The sequence below is a fragment of the Falco biarmicus genome, chromosome 10, assembly GCF_023638135.1.
Source record: "Falco biarmicus isolate bFalBia1 chromosome 10, bFalBia1.pri, whole genome shotgun sequence".
Lineage (NCBI taxonomy): Eukaryota > Metazoa > Chordata > Aves > Falconiformes > Falconidae > Falco > Falco biarmicus.
This window is the reverse complement of record NC_079297.1, coordinates 33,207,617-33,223,158: the sequence shown is the minus strand read 5'-3', so window position 1 is coordinate 33,223,158 and position 15,542 is coordinate 33,207,617. Positions and strand designations below refer to the sequence as shown.

The following is a 15,542-nucleotide window of genomic DNA, read 5'->3' as shown; positions in this document are numbered from 1 at the left end:
GCTAATGTTAAAGCCAGATTTTCAGCCTCAGCTCTGTTCCTGCACGTGGGTAACAGCTAAAATACATAACTGCTGTTTGAGGGTATGTGGCAGAGTCCCACTGGGCAGTTTGTGTTCAGGTGGCCTTAGGAGAAGCTCCCTCCCTAACTGGCCTGAAATGGAACCAGAATGTGCAGGTGGCAAACAGGAGCCACCTAGACTTGAGCCAATAGGAACAGAAACAGGAGAAAAATCCAGATGCTAATCTTCCTTCCTCCACAATGTAGCAGCGTAGGAAATCTACAAAGCAACACTTTTCTTTCCCTCTTTTTTGGAGCAGATCAGATAGGACAGTGTTTGAAGGAACCTTTCACCCTCTAGCACTCAGAATAAATCTCATTTTAGACATTCAACACTCACACAGATTCTTCCAATAATAATAAAATCTTGTATGCATACTTACTATTTTGTCATAGACAGAAGCACTAGTCTGAGGTAGGCCACAGGCACCACTGGAAGATTCTAGTACATAAAATAAAGCATGTTTTATTTATAAAAGATCAAGTGTTCTATATCAAGAACTCCTTTACAGCATCATTAGAAGAGATTTTGATGTCACTACAGCATTACATTCTGGTGAAAAAAATGTTTCATATTCTTTTCTAACAGACTTGCTGGAAAAAACAAACTTCAGTTTGCGCCTTTTTGATATCTTTAAAAGGTTTATTGTGCCCATTTGGTAAAATTCATTTAGCTTCAAAATAAACTGCCTTGTAAGATCAAATCCAGCAGTCAGGGTAACCCTGAGCAGGACTGTGAACAGGTTATGGGCAGAACACAACTGTTCACGTGCTTACTGTCATCAGCAGTACCAGTGCTAACCACCTAACTTTCATAACCTGTGGTCAAACTTTGAAGTGAAATAAAAACATGGTTAAACTAAAAAAAAAAAAATTTTAAAAAAATTTAATTGTGCTGCAAGGAGTATCTTCTTCACAGTCCCCTGAAGGAATCTGGAGATGATATGAGAGGAAAGGAAACTCAAAAGTAAGACTGAACTGTGACTGAAGCAACATGAACATACCTGAACAGAGGTCCATTCTCCTTTCAAACATTCTTAGTTACATTAACATTATCAAAAAAGGTTCACACTGCAATTTGCCAAATCCAGAATATTTTTTTTTTAGCTATTTAACACCTTCCCTTATAAGAGGAGACAAAAAAAAAGATCCCCCTCAATTACTTGGGGCGCTTACATTTAAGCAATTCGTCACATTTTGTAACTGTATAGTACTGTTTTGGATTCCTTTAAATCGATCATAACAAATAGATTCATTCTCACCTGCAACTGGAAGTGGGAATGACCTGAATACCTGAAGAAAGAATGTTTTATTTACAACTATTTTATGCATTAAACTATTCACTTTTAAAAAGCCAAATAAATAAACAAAAAACTGACCTAAAGTAACCTTAAAAATTGGGTTATTTACAGTTTCATACAATGACATAATTAAGCACAGAAATGCTGCAGCCTATTCAGCATTACCAGACGCTGTTATCTACCTTGAACAATATTTCTGCTTTTTCTGCTCAACATGTACCTGTTGTTCAGATCTAATGCATTTACAACTATAACGGCATCATATTTAATACCTACATTTATATTTTCAAAACCAAACCAAATGAATGGAAAATGGAGCAAAACCAAAAACCAATGAATTTGTAGTTTCAAATGAGAATTAAGTTTGATTTAGCTAGACAACCTGCTCGCACTGTGCACTGTTCTTCCTCTTAATATAGACAGCAGTTTAGGAGGGTAAACAACAATCTGCTTTACTTCAATATAACCTGATTGGAATTTTGTTCTAATACCTTCAAGAAACAGGGTAGATTAAAGAAACATGCAAATTTAGTGCAATAAACTGTAAGGACACTAGGAAGAGAGCTGGTCAGCAATATTTTTTTCTAAATCTCATTTTTATCTCCCTGTACAGAGACTAACAAATTTTCATTATCTTCAACTGCACTTTGAATAAAGCAATTGTTACACCTTAATCACATCTTTATCTTCTAGAGCCTTTTGCATCTTATTAATGGTTCAAAAGACTGACAGTTAAAATTCTTAAAGAACTACTGGTAATACTGAACATGTGTGTAAACAACTTTCCAAGCCAGAGATACTTTTAAACTATAACCGTAACCTGAAATCAGAAAGAAAACCAAAACACCTAAGGTAATTGTCACAGTAGACCTCAAGCATTTCAGGATGAGATGCCAGTGGGAAACACACTGGGCTGGGTAGTGTCAGCAGTGATTTCTGTGACAGAAGGTTTCCTGCGCAGACAGCCCCCCAGCTGCCCCCTGGCTTCAGCCTGGCACCTCAGTGGGATACCACAAAGGGAAATCAGACCTTGTTTTCAACCAAGCGATTTTTTGTGAGTTCTGGGGGCTTTAAAAAAATTATTTTAATTTTTGTATCTGAGAATAGCATGGTTTATCAAAAAATTCAACTGTTATGCTTACTTACTTCAACATAGCTTCTCAAAGGAAACCTCAGTGCCCATCTAGAAACAGCCACAGTGTAAACTTAAAATTTCAAGATTTCTTCCCTGATATTCTACATCCATAAACAAAGACGCAAGGACACATAAGTATTCTACATATGAATAGTCTGCATTAAGCAGATGGATTTGGTCCTGTGAGCATCACAAGAAATGTTATGCTGTGTACTTTTCTAGATAGTAATTGATCCAACACAGAAAACATAACTTCAAACTGTACAGAAAAAGCTGCCAAACGTACTAAGCAATAGGAAACCCTTCTCTCCTACACAACTACTTTTGCCATGGAGATTTAACAATACAGGCTACAGTCTACTGCTGTGAATAAATAACTTTTTAACTCCTTTTGACTAAAAAAAAATATGATTACAAGTATGTCACCTGTGGAACTAAAGAACAAAACTTAACATCCTATTTTTATGTACTTTGCACAATTATCTAATAGTTGCTAATACAAATGGTAGTATTTAAAAACATAGTGGGTATATTTTTGACATGGTAAGATTTTTGTTAATGATCAAAATAACTACCCAGCTATTTATAAATATGGCTTATAACATGGACAAAAAAGAACAGCAGTCAGAACCGTATGTTCACACTGCATGCTATTTCTGGCAATGTACAACATTTATTTCTCTGTTTGCTACTAAGTTTTTTCTAGTATAAAATTTATGACATAACTTTAAATGTTATGTGAATCCCATGGAAATGTTATGTGGCAATTCCCCACATTTATGTCACAATATATAAAAATTTCTGTTTCACTTAATCTTACTGGTACTGTTCTGACATTTTGATTGACTGTTCCTTCTGGAGAGAAAACGCTTGACGTTGGACCACTGCAATTTTTAAGCTGCATTGCTACAGAAGAAAGGAGGTGGACACCATCTGAAGGCAGATAAGGTGAATGCATGTGATAAGCTTCTTCTGGAAAACCTAATTCCTTGTATTGTTCAAAATCTTCACCATTGCAGCTGTTGTTTCCATGTGGGTGGGGTTCCAGTTTTACTATGGTATTTTGCTTGTCAATGGTAAATGGATACTTGAAGTGATCTAACGAAGTCTCCTCTGCTTTTACAGTGCATAAACGATTGTCTTGCCTAGAGAGCAATCCTCCTTCATTGGGATTATTAATTACTGCAGTTTCCAGATTGAAGTTTTCAGAACAAACAGGTCTATTTTGATTAAATGTTTCAGTTACAAGACCGCTATCAATTACTGATCCTGTATCAAGCAATATCTGATTCTCCATAGTCGTGGACTGTCAGCTGCTTCGTATTTACTTTTTTCATTGAAGATAAATAAATTTTCTGTTTCGCTATTCTTCCAAACAGTTTCTCTATCTAGAAGTGAATGAAATAGTCTTAGCCAAACACGTATCTATAATACTGAAGTTTAACCCAACTAACATGTAACTATGAAACTTAAAAACATAATGCTGGAAGAGGTTGCTAGGGTTCTGAATCTAGCTTATAGAAAACACAGGCCACCATGCCAACACAAAACTAGCTGCTTTTACCTTAAGAACACATTATTTGTTAACTCTTAATAATGTTAACAGCATCCAGACTTCCGAAGTTTTGCTACTCAGCCTTAGTAGTCAAAAAAAGCAATCAAATTTGACGTAGTACACTTATTAGGCAGCTATAATTACACTGTTTGAAGTTTGTGTCAGCAAGTAGCACGTTAAGACTGAACCTTATCTGTACTTTCCACGTCACTGCTGCCAGTTACCAACCACACAAGCCAAAGCACCTCTACCCACATGATCGCCAGGCCAGCATTGAAAAGACATAAGCCAAGATGCACCTGCGCTGCCATCACTATTATTTCTGCACTTAGAGTAAGGCAATGTGGGGAGGGCCAAGCGACCCGTGTCCCCCTGACTGGACTGGGAACCATCAAGGGCCAAGTGACCTGCACCCCCCTGACTGGACTGGGAACCATCGAGGGCGGAGCACGCCTCATCCCCCTGACTGGACTGGGAACCGTTAAGGGCCGAGCACCCCTCATCCGCCTGACTGGACTGGGAGCCATCGAGGGCCAAGCACCCCTCATCCCCCTGAGTGGACTGGAAACCATCGAGGGCCGAGCAACCCGCGTCCCCCTGACTTGTCTGGGAACTGTTACCGGCTCTGAGGCGCCGCGGGGCAAGGTAGGGAGACCCCCCTGCCCCGGAGCCCGGCCCCCCCACCCCCCCCCCCACCCCGCTTTCCCGGGCAGGGGCAGGCGGCCAGGCCGCACCTGCAGCCCGCGCCCCCTCCCTCAGGCGCCGCCGCGGCCGTTGGCGCTGGGAGCGCGCCAGAGCGCCGCCCGCCCCGCTCCCCCTCCTCCTCCCCGCCCCCCCCGGCTTCTCCCGCGCTTCTCCCCTCCGTTTATGTGTCAAGTATAATTTCCCCTTGGAAATCACCTCGTGTTACAAAGAGGCAAAGATTAACCCGGTCCCTGGCACCGAGTAAGGGGCGATTTGTTACAAGCCGTGTGGAAGAGCGGTAAGGCCGCAGCTAGAGGGCTGTGGGTGGTTCGGGGGTCCCCAGCACAAGGGGCACAGGGAACCACCGGAGGGGGTCCAGCAAAAGGCCGTGGCGATGAGGAAAGGCCCTGGAGACGATGAAGGAAGGGCCCGAAGCACATCTCCTGTGAGGAAAGGAGGCCTGTTGAGCCTGGAGCCATAAAGTGGAAGGGAAAATGCAAAGGAGACGGAGCCTGGCTCTTTCCAAAACTAGTCCCCAGTTTTAATGCCATTTCAAAGGAGTCTGCAGGTACTGGGAATCTTCAGATAAAGCAAATAACATTATAACAACGTTAACTTTCTGTGCCCACACTAGTTCTCCACTGCCTTACCATTCACATTCTATGGGTTATTCACTGTAAAGATCAAACCAGCGCTACCCACTAGCTTGCAGACGGTTTCACAGAAACATCCCAGCAGTTATTTGGATCTCAGGAATAAAGCTCATCTAAAGCAAACCCTAAGTTGTTTCTTCTTTCTACTGAACCTGAAAAAGAAAAATTCTTCATTATCACATTCCTTATTAACTAGCAAGACATGTATAAAACACTGCTAAATAGTCTGCTACTGCCATTCCTAACTGGATTTAATAGCAATGATTTCACAAGTCCAGAAACAGCAGCAAGGGAGATGGGAAGAAGATACAAAAGATATTAAACATTGTACTAAAGTAGTGGTAATTGTGAAATTTTATTTTATTTTTTGAAATCACAGAAGAGGGTAGAAAATAGAGACAAACTATTGAATGTAAATAACCAACCATAGATGCAGAGTAAATGAACAAGATTTTAAAAAAATATCTAGCTTAAATTAATATCTTTTATATGAGAAAACAATTGGTACAAGGGCTGAATTAGAACCACAATTTTCAGTCAGACACACACTTCCTTAGTCCCTCAAAAAAACCCAAGCCTTAAAAGAATATTTAGTTTGGAATGGTGTTAATGCTGGACAATGGTTGCCTCTAATTTGCCACTGGACAATGGTTGCCACTTAATGCTCTTCTAATTTCTGGCATGAAATAGCTGAGATAAGTAATTTGGAATATGTACACTTGAGGTATTCCATCAGTTCCACACTGCTGTTTATTAAACAGGTCAATTCACCATCATCCAACCTGACTTCTACTACCTACTCGACCCTTCGATCTCTTAAACCAGTAACTAAATGATTCAAGGTTTTAGTAACAAATTAATAATTTTCCTGGAATATGAACATTTTACCTTGTAATAAAGAACAGTGTACTAGATGGTTCATTCATATCTAGGTAATTTCAGTTACATTCCTAAGGCTTTTCAGGAAAAAAGCAAGCAGTTTTACTGTATGTACAGAATATTGAATATCAAGATTTAAATTAATTATTTATTAATAACCTACATTCACTGTGGATTTTCAAGATTTACATCCAAAAGGCATATTTTATTTACATGCTGTTGACATTTTAACAAAAATGAAATAAAATCTTATCTGTTTAGTAGTTATGATCTATCCCAAATTAAAAAAGGTACATTTAACACCACAAAAATGTTTAAAACATTTACAATAAAAAAACAGCTTTCTGTGCCAATTATACTTACTCTCTAAGAATGTAAAATTGCATTGATAACTGCAGTAACTACAATTAGACTTGAAACATTTAAAACCTGAGAGTCAAATCTAAACATTTTTTGTTCTAAAGAAAATCCTACAAGCCAATATGCCCTAATTAGTTAATTTAAGCACAGACTGGTCAGTGGTCAATAAAAGAAAAACTAAACAGTGCATTATTTCTGCAGCTCCAAAAGACTAGATCAGTATAAAATTGTTGCAGTATGATAAATGACAGGCCTGCCACCTGCAGTAAGGCTTATTTCAAAGTGTTCCTTTCCCACATACCGTACTCTAATCAAATGCTGAGTGTCTTTGGCCAATTTCTGTGAGTGCTCCTACATTTATTTAAGCATGCATTTGCTTAAGAATGCATGTGGGATCTTTGAGGTTTCCCCCTTCGAATGCACATACACATGTGTTTTAATAGCTAGATCAGAGTAAAAACAACATGAAGAGGCATAGAAAGTTAGAAATACTGGCCAGAAAACATTCAAAGTTTAATGAGAAGTATTCGATCGACCCCAAAGGACTTTTTAAAATCAGCATAGCTCTGGAGCAGCATTCACTGTATTACTAGACACCATGTACCTTACGTTTAAAAAAAAAATAAATTGCTGTGCTAACAGGTTCACTTTAATGCACTGCAGAATGTAAGAAGTAACCACACCTGTAAAGCCTGGGGAAGAGAAGCATCACGCACAAGGTTACTCTTTGTAGTAGCCATTTTATTTCTGCACTTGGAAACATGCTCCTTTTTGAGTGAAATAGCTCCCCCCCCCCCCCCCCCGATCCTTCAGAAACTGTGCTTGACCAAGAGCATCTCCCAAAAGGGGTTTGAGAAGGCCAGGATTTTCCCATTCTGGAGCTATTTTCCACAGCTTTAATAGTTTGCCTCTCTCACACAGATGGTTGGCAATGTAGTAGCGGTCCTTCCAGGCTGAAAGCAGGCAAACTGCAACTCAGCAGCCACCGCAGGCAGCCTTGCTTCATAGACTATCCAACAGGTTGCATTTAACTGAGACCCAGAAACTCAAGTGACCGCCAATACCATTCACCAAAAGAAACACATGAGCATCTGTAGCTCTGCAACAAAGTTACTCCTGCATTTGGTAGGGACTCATCTTTGCCATTTAAGATGGGAACATTTCCTTAGAGCTTTAAACCTAACTGCACCATATGGCAACATATTGAAGTCTACTTCTGCAACATCAACCTAACAATTTGAAAACTAGATCTTCATTACTACTACTTCACCTCCTTTACCACTAAGACAATGTAAAACCAACTCCCAGCATAAGATTTTTTCCTGGGTTTAGGATCTTTCTTTTTCTAAGGCACTCTCATGAACAAGCACACAGGTCCATTTCTTTATGTGGAAATAAAGTCAATGATGTGGGCAAACATGCTTGTAAGTAGTAAGAAAAATGTGATACCTGCTAGTTAGGTGACACCCAATGTAGCACTACCCAATGGTGGTTGCTGGTTTTTCTTAAAAAAAAATATTCCACTATTTGATATGTTACAGTGTGTTATATCAGGGAATTATTGGGGGTTTTTTATGTTTTACAGCAATTACCTTTTAAAAAGCCAAAAGAAGCGATGAAGGTATAACAGCTACAAGTTTTGTCATTCATTGACATAAAGCAGCAGATACATTGAAGAAGATTCTGCTATTAATACATAGCAAATTGAACTTTCTCTAGTATTTGAGTTTAAAGACTGTGTGCTTTATCCCTTTGATTCTGGAATACAAGTAGACTAATTTTAAGTAAAAAAAGAGCAAGCATATACAAATTAAGAGAAAACTGCAGGAGTTACAATATACATGGCTTCATGCAATGATACTATACTTCATCCCTAAAAACATACAAGATTCCAAGTCATCCTTTGTGGAAATGAACTCTTTAAAACTACTGAAAAAAGTATGAAACATTCAATACACTGCTAAGGTTTTCATAGGTGATCAAGATGATGTTGACTTAATTTCTTCGCCAGCTACTGTTTGACAAACCTTGCTCTCATTCACTGTGCAGAAGAGTTCTCATCCCGACAACAGGAGATTGCTTGGTACCAATAAGGCAATTTACTTGGTACAGTTTTTACTAAGGTTAAATAAACCCATGATGTCAACCATTGCTTTTTGGATGTTTTTTCCAAAACGATGAGAATCCTTTAAAAAAAACAAAAAACAAAACCAAAGACTTACACTGTCAATCAACAGTTAACTTTTATGCAAAAGGAGGAACCTTTTAACATCTTGTAATTTTAGAGGTTACAGAATTAGGGCACGTATTTCACCATAAAATGAGGAATTTAAACCACAAAAGTTTTAATGTTATACACATTAATCCAGTTTTATGCTATTACTAAGCAGTTCTTCATTATGCATTTACTTTCCTACAGACAGAACTGAGATCATCTCCTTTTGAGATCAGATTAATCTATAGCTTTCTGTTACTTTAAAACAGCTGGATTTTGGTACTGTTTTTTTTAATATAAGATTTTGCAAAAGCTAATTTTCAGAAAACAAAAGAATGTTCAGAATGTGTATGACTAATTATGTAGAAGTACTGAAAGAACAGGAAAACATTTTGTATCTGAGCTCCCATCAGACACCTGAATCGTTTGCCACTGAAAAATTATATGAAATACTGAAAATGAAAATTTAATTGTAAACAAACTATGACCTTGTTCTGTTCATTTTAAGTGTCAGATGAATGGAAGTACAAGGAAGAAATTAAGATTACATATATAAATAATTAGCTACATTACAGGACCTACTGCGAAGACCCTACTAATATCAAGGCCATGCACATGAAATGCTGCTTTTTCTGTATGGACCTTTGACTTGACTAATAGGTAAAAAACAGGGAAATTTAAAGTACAAGCTAACAGGCACCTGAAGAACAATCTGAACGATGAAAAAAACTAAGTTTTATTTCCTAATCTTTAATGATTAACCAAAGGTACCAAGATCTCTCGGGCAAGTTAAGGTCAAAAGAAGAAAAATAGTTCAGCAATGTAATCCTGAGCAAACTCAGTATGTTTAATGAAGTCATAAAAATCTAAATGGGAAGGATGAATTGAAGCTCACTTAAAGCATGCCTCTGCAATGGCAGGATATTGAATTCATAGCATCTACTACATTCTGATAAATTTTTGATTAATTATGTTTCTCAAGCACAGATTACAATTTATGGGCCAGCTTCTTTCAGTATTATCTAAATCAAGAAGATTTAAAGAACATCGAGCGTACATTTTACAATGTCTTTACAACTGCAGCCAGAGACAAATCAAAGCAAAACTGTAATAACAAAAAGCAGGAGACAGCCATCTTACTGTTTATGGGACAGGTAAGAGTCATTTTACATGAGTTCCAGGGAACTACACATGTAAAGATGACCTTGGGCCATATGCTTTCTCTATGCTTGAAAACATAAGTAAAATAGAATGCTGCTTCCTTGGTTTGTAAAGCTATTAAATGTATGGAAGAAGAGGAAAAAAAACCCCAAACAAAACCACGTATGCTGAGAAAAAAAACACCCCACATTATAACTGTGTCTAAAAAAATTTAGTACGATTTTCAACATAATGAGCAGAACAGTTTTATAAAGCAGATATCAAAAGAGATTTATTAGACCATAGGAAAGGACTGACTCTTACCGTCTCAGAACAAGATATTTTGCTGGAGACATGGAAATGAATGGAATTTTCATCCAAGATAATATAAGAAACACCATAACCATCATCAGCCACCTAGGGGAAGACAGAAGAGAAAAACAAGTTCTAAACCTTTCTTTTTCCTTCCATTTCCGAATTATCTTATATGTAATTATGCAATTCTTACCATACACTTTTAAAAATCAGCTGCAATTTCTCCTTGAGCAAAATTTAAGCTCCCACATTTAATGCATCATTTCTGAAGACTGATTCCGCTTAAAGAAACAGTTCTAGTCTCATCTGAAGTGCATGGAATTAATGTTTTCTAAATATGCACTAAGTCTGAATAGTGTCTGTAATATTTCCCAGCTCTAGTATTTTTAAGTAGAATGACTGTTTAAAGACCTTCTTCTATCGAGGTCTGGTCCTAAGCAGCTATACAGCTTCAGTGCTTAGGTAGAAAGGAATAAAATAGTTCAGTTGTATGCTTAAACATCCTGTTTCATGGGATCACTCTGCGGATGTAAACACACACAGAACATAAATATTGAGTAAACAAACCTTGTGTTATGAAAACTTGCCCAAAAGCAAAGTCATCTGACTCTACAGCAAAGATACAATTTTGAAGACCTATATCACGAGCAGAGCTCTGGTCTGGTTTCAACATCAGCAGCATTAACTGTCCCAAGCCTCAGTTTGATGTTACATTTAAAGTGTGCGTAGTAAAATGACTGTCCTACTGCCACCCTCCTTCATCTCTTTCTTAGAGGATCACAGCCTTCAAGCTCTTTGCTGCCACTGCTGCTAAGCAGCCCAATAGCAATTTCTCCATTAGTGTTACAGGGCTATATTCTACAGAATGCTTAAAAAAAAAAAACCCAAAACCCAAACCAAACCCCCAAACCAACAAACACACACACGGAAAGCCTTATGTACTGAATCTCTGGGCTACTTCAGCAAGCCAAAGGACAGTTTTTGTAAGGATACAAGACATGATGAAAAGAAATGTAAGCAGGGTTATTTGGAGAGGCAGACAACTGAAGGAAGGAAATTAAAGGAATGAAAAAATAATAAGAAGGAGCAGTTAATGTAGCATTAGAAAAAAACAAAAAAAAAAAGGAAAAAAGCATTAGAAATTCCTGCAGCCAAAACCCTATTTTATTGTCAGACCACACCTTTTGGGGGGTTCTACATACAGGCTTTACAATCTGCTGGAGCAAGCCAGTTTTTCATGAATGAGCAACACTGCAATAGCTAGACTTCCTTGATACTGCAATTTAAACTCATTCCAATTTCAATAACTACCAAAAGCTGTATCAGAAACACAAATAAATTAATAGCCACAAAACCCCAACTTCCACTTGACAAACCAGTCAAAATAAACTGTACTTGTCATCCTAATTTCTGTATGGCAAAGAGCAGTGCTGTGATCCCTCTCATTGTTCTTTCGCTGGAAACAGATTAACCTAGTGTATAGCCCCATAAAGTCTGCCTGCCCGATCTTGTTAACAACAATATCATCGTCAATGTTCATGTTCAAATCCCAGTAAAATACTACAGCAAGTAAAATCTCTAACAATACACTAGTTCCTTGAAAGGTTACAGAAGCTGTAGAGCATGGTTTTATTCTTGACTCTAGCCACTGTTCACACTTCGGAAGGCAAGCAGAACACTGTGAGCAGCTTAATTTGGAGGAAAGCACAGACATTTTTTTAATTAATCAGGAACTATAAAGAACAAGGACAATTACTTTTACAAATCGCAATCTTAAAATCTAGTTTAAGTAATAAGGCATTTGTCACTGTAATAATAGCCTGATGTACACAAGCTCTGGGCACAGGTAATGTGATAAAAGCCCCCACTTTATTAGATTTCTCTGCCATGAAGCCATGTACCACATTTGACAACTGTGTATTTCCTTAAGAATAATTTATTCTTGCAGCAGGATATGAGAAAAAGGAGATATAGATTTTTCTGAGCACATCCACATCATGGGAAAGCATTAGATGCATGCATTTAAAAGCACGTGTTGCACCTTTGATGTGCAACATTAAGGTACTACAGATTTGAAATTTTTAGACTCATTTTAAAAAGGTACCTATATTTAGCAAACATACCGGTCCAAACCCTCCACCACAGGATAACATCTCAGGGTTCTTCTTTAGATCAATATGTTGCTGTGGTGTTTGACTCGTTGACAGCCTCCAAGGCTCTGACAAAACCTTTAGACACGAAAGAGATGCAAACAAGTATAACACACTGTTTAATAACATGCAAACTTTCTCAAAAACTAGCCAAGGTAAGTTAGAAAGCACTCAATAAAGCAATACTAAGGATAAGTCCAGTTCCTATTTCAATGGAATAAACAATTAAGAAGGTTAAAAGAAACAGCTAAACTTGTCCTGATATGCAAACCATTAACATATGAGGTCACAACATCAATTCCTCAAAGAGAATAAAAGTTCTTCCTATAGAAATGCTATTTCAAAATAGATTAACCTAGTCTATAATGTGGTGAATTCTGCATAACAAGTCTTGTCAACAACAAGATCATTAATGGCCATATTCAAATCCCAGTAAGATACTACATCAAGTTAAAAGCTTGTAAAAATCTCTAACAATGCACTAGTCTCTTGAAAGTCTGCAGAAGCTGTAGAAAGTTGTTTTACTCTTCACTTAGCCACTACTCATATTTAGGGGGGCAAGCAGACAAATGCAAGTAGCTTAATTTGAAGACAAACTGGAACACACTTTTTTATTAATCAGAAAGCATGAACAAGTGCAATATAATTACTTCGATAAAACCCAATTTAAAACCTAGGTTAAGTAATAAAGCATTTGTCACTGTAATAAACAGTGACATTAATGTTGTGCATTAAAAAACAAATTGCAGTATACAGCTCCTTTGACTTGCAGTAACTTAAAAAGAAAGTGATTTTGTTAACAGTGCAAAAAAATTCTTGAGAGAAAACTCACAGGCTCTGTTGTGCTGTCTTGAAAAATATGCAAAAACCACTAACAACCAGTATTTTTTTATAGTACTGACTATATCTCTCTTATAATGCTTAATAACACGTATTACACTACAAAGCTCACAGAAAGCGTTACTGTAGGTATATTATTAAGTGTATACATAAAGCAAAATGAAAGTAATTTGCAATCTACCTGCAGATGTTAGGCAAAGCTAGCTAAACTTTTACATTTTTTCTTAGGAAAACCAGATTTCTACAAGTACACAGGCAGATATCACAAAACACTAAAAAAAGGATTATTATTGATAACTGTTAATTACAGTAAAAAGTCACTTACTTCCTTTAGGAAAGGAGAATCTACAGCAAGGTACTTGGACACAACATAAAGGCAGAACAGATGGCGGTCAATGCCAGCACCAGTCATGGCAAGACGATACAAGTGCTGATGTTTGGCAGCAGCAATTCGAAAGAACTTCAGCTTATTTTCACTCTAACAATTTAAAACAGGTGAAGAAAAATCAGTTAAGTAAACTGGGTTGAGGATGGAGGTGAAGAAACTGATGTACAGCAACGGTTCTCAAGCCTAAAGCACTTAAGACAATGCACGCAACTAACACCAAATACTAGTATCCTCCATTTTTTTCAGCTTCCTGTATTTAACTTCAGGTATTAGCAAGTGTCAGCTATTACCTGCTATAAACAGTGCATAATGAGAACAATGTGATCTAACCCCATAAACAAACATGATTACAACTCAAGTTTACTACATTGTTGTATAGTTTCTAGACACACTGGTCTTAAAAGGTTTGAAGTGTAAATCTCAACATGATTTAAGAAAAGGTGGAACTGCAACAGCCATTTTAGAAGGCAAACTGACAAAACTGCAAGTATTGGGGTCCATGAACGCTGGTCATTTTTTAAAAGCCTTCTTTAAGAGCTCAGGAGCGGGCAATTCCAAAGTGTTGGAAGGACAGCAAAAAGGGCTCCTCACAAACAGGGACAAAGACAAAGTAGGGACGTTCAATGCCGCCTTCACCTCTGTCTTTAACACCGATAAATGGCCCTGGGACCCCCAGAGCCCTGCGCTGGAAGGCTCTGACTGGGGGGATGATAAACTCCCAGCTGACTCTGAACTGGTTTGAGGCTTGCTGCTGCTGCTGGAGGTACACTATGCTGCTACGGGGCCCGGTGGGATTCACCCCAGGATACTAAAAGAGATGGCAGATGTTATCACGGAACACCTCTCCGTTACTTCTCAGTGGTCTTGGGAATCTGGGGAGGTCCCGGTCAACCGGAAGCTGGCAAATGTTATCCCAGTTTTCAAGAAGGGCAAGAAGGGAGACCCTGGTAACTACAGGCCTGTCAGTCTCACGTCAGTGCCTGACAAAATCATGGAGAAGGTTATTCTGGGAGTTATTGAAAAACAATTGAGAGGCAATTCAGTCACTGGTCACGGCCAGCACCGGTTCATGAGGGGAAAATCCTGTTTAAACTACCTTGATTTCCTTTTATGACAAGGTCACCCACCTGGCTGATGAAGAGAAGCCAGTAGATGTGGGGTTTGGGGGTTTAGCAAAGCTTCCAAGGGTCTTCACAGCATCCTTCTGGACAAACTGCCCAGCACACGGCTGGACAAGTCCATAATGTGCTGGGGGAGCAAGTGGCTGACGGGTCAGGTTCCAAGGGTCATTAACAGATGGGGTTACACCGGCCTGGCAGCCAGTCACCAGCGAGGCTCCCAGGGCCCATTTTGGAGCCAGCGCTCTGGAATGTTTTTGTGGAGGACCTGGACGCAGGAGTCAAACGTACCTGAAGTAACTTTGCTGATGATCCTAAATGAGGAGGAGCTGTGGACTCCCTCAAGGGTAGAGAGGCCTACAGAGAGACCTGGATAGACAGAGAGCTGGGCAGGCACCAGCCGTACAGAACGTAACAGGAGCAAGTGCCAGGTTCTGCAGCTGGGATGGGGAACCCTGGCTGTCCATACAACCCAGGGGACGAGAGGCTGGAGAGCAGCCCCAGCGAGGGCACGACTTGTAAGGAGCAGCTGAGGGCATTTGGTTCGTTCAGCTTGGAGAGGGGAAGGCCGAGGGGTGGCCTCCTCTCATTGCAGTCTACAACTTGTTCGGGCGGGCGCAGGGGGGTGGGAGGTGCTGGTCTCCCCTCTCTGGTGACCCGTGATAGGAATGGAGGGAATGGAACGAAGCTGTGCCAGGGGAGGTTCAGGCTGGACATTAGGAAAAAGTTCTTCACTGAAAATGTGGCTGG

General features: G+C 39.0%; 2 protein-coding genes across 12 annotated transcripts in view; both read right to left on the bottom strand.

The window, feature by feature from the left end:
* Positions 1-3,792, bottom strand: part of TESMIN (testis expressed metallothionein like protein) — an 84,309-nt gene extending 80,517 nt beyond the window's left edge. The window contains 3 exon segments of the mRNA XM_056354518.1: positions 443-501; positions 1,322-1,352; positions 3,316-3,792. Coding sequence (XP_056210493.1) covers positions 443-501; positions 1,322-1,352; positions 3,316-3,792 — 567 coding nt within the window.
* A 4,343-nt stretch (positions 3,793-8,135) lies between these two features.
* The window catches only part of CPT1A (carnitine palmitoyltransferase 1A), a 43,215-nt gene continuing 35,808 nt past the window's right edge, over positions 8,136-15,542 (bottom strand). For all 11 annotated transcript variants that reach the window (XM_056353301.1, XM_056353291.1, XM_056353298.1 and 8 more), the window contains 4 exons: positions 13,612-13,764; positions 12,420-12,524; positions 10,306-10,398; positions 8,136-8,812 (listed from right to left, as the gene is read on the bottom strand). In XM_056353301.1, the coding sequence (XP_056209276.1) occupies positions 8,726-8,812; positions 10,306-10,398; positions 12,420-12,524; positions 13,612-13,764 (438 nt within the window). In that variant the 3' untranslated portion in view covers positions 8,136-8,725. The remainder of the gene's footprint in view (positions 8,813-10,305; positions 10,399-12,419; positions 12,525-13,611; positions 13,765-15,542) is intronic.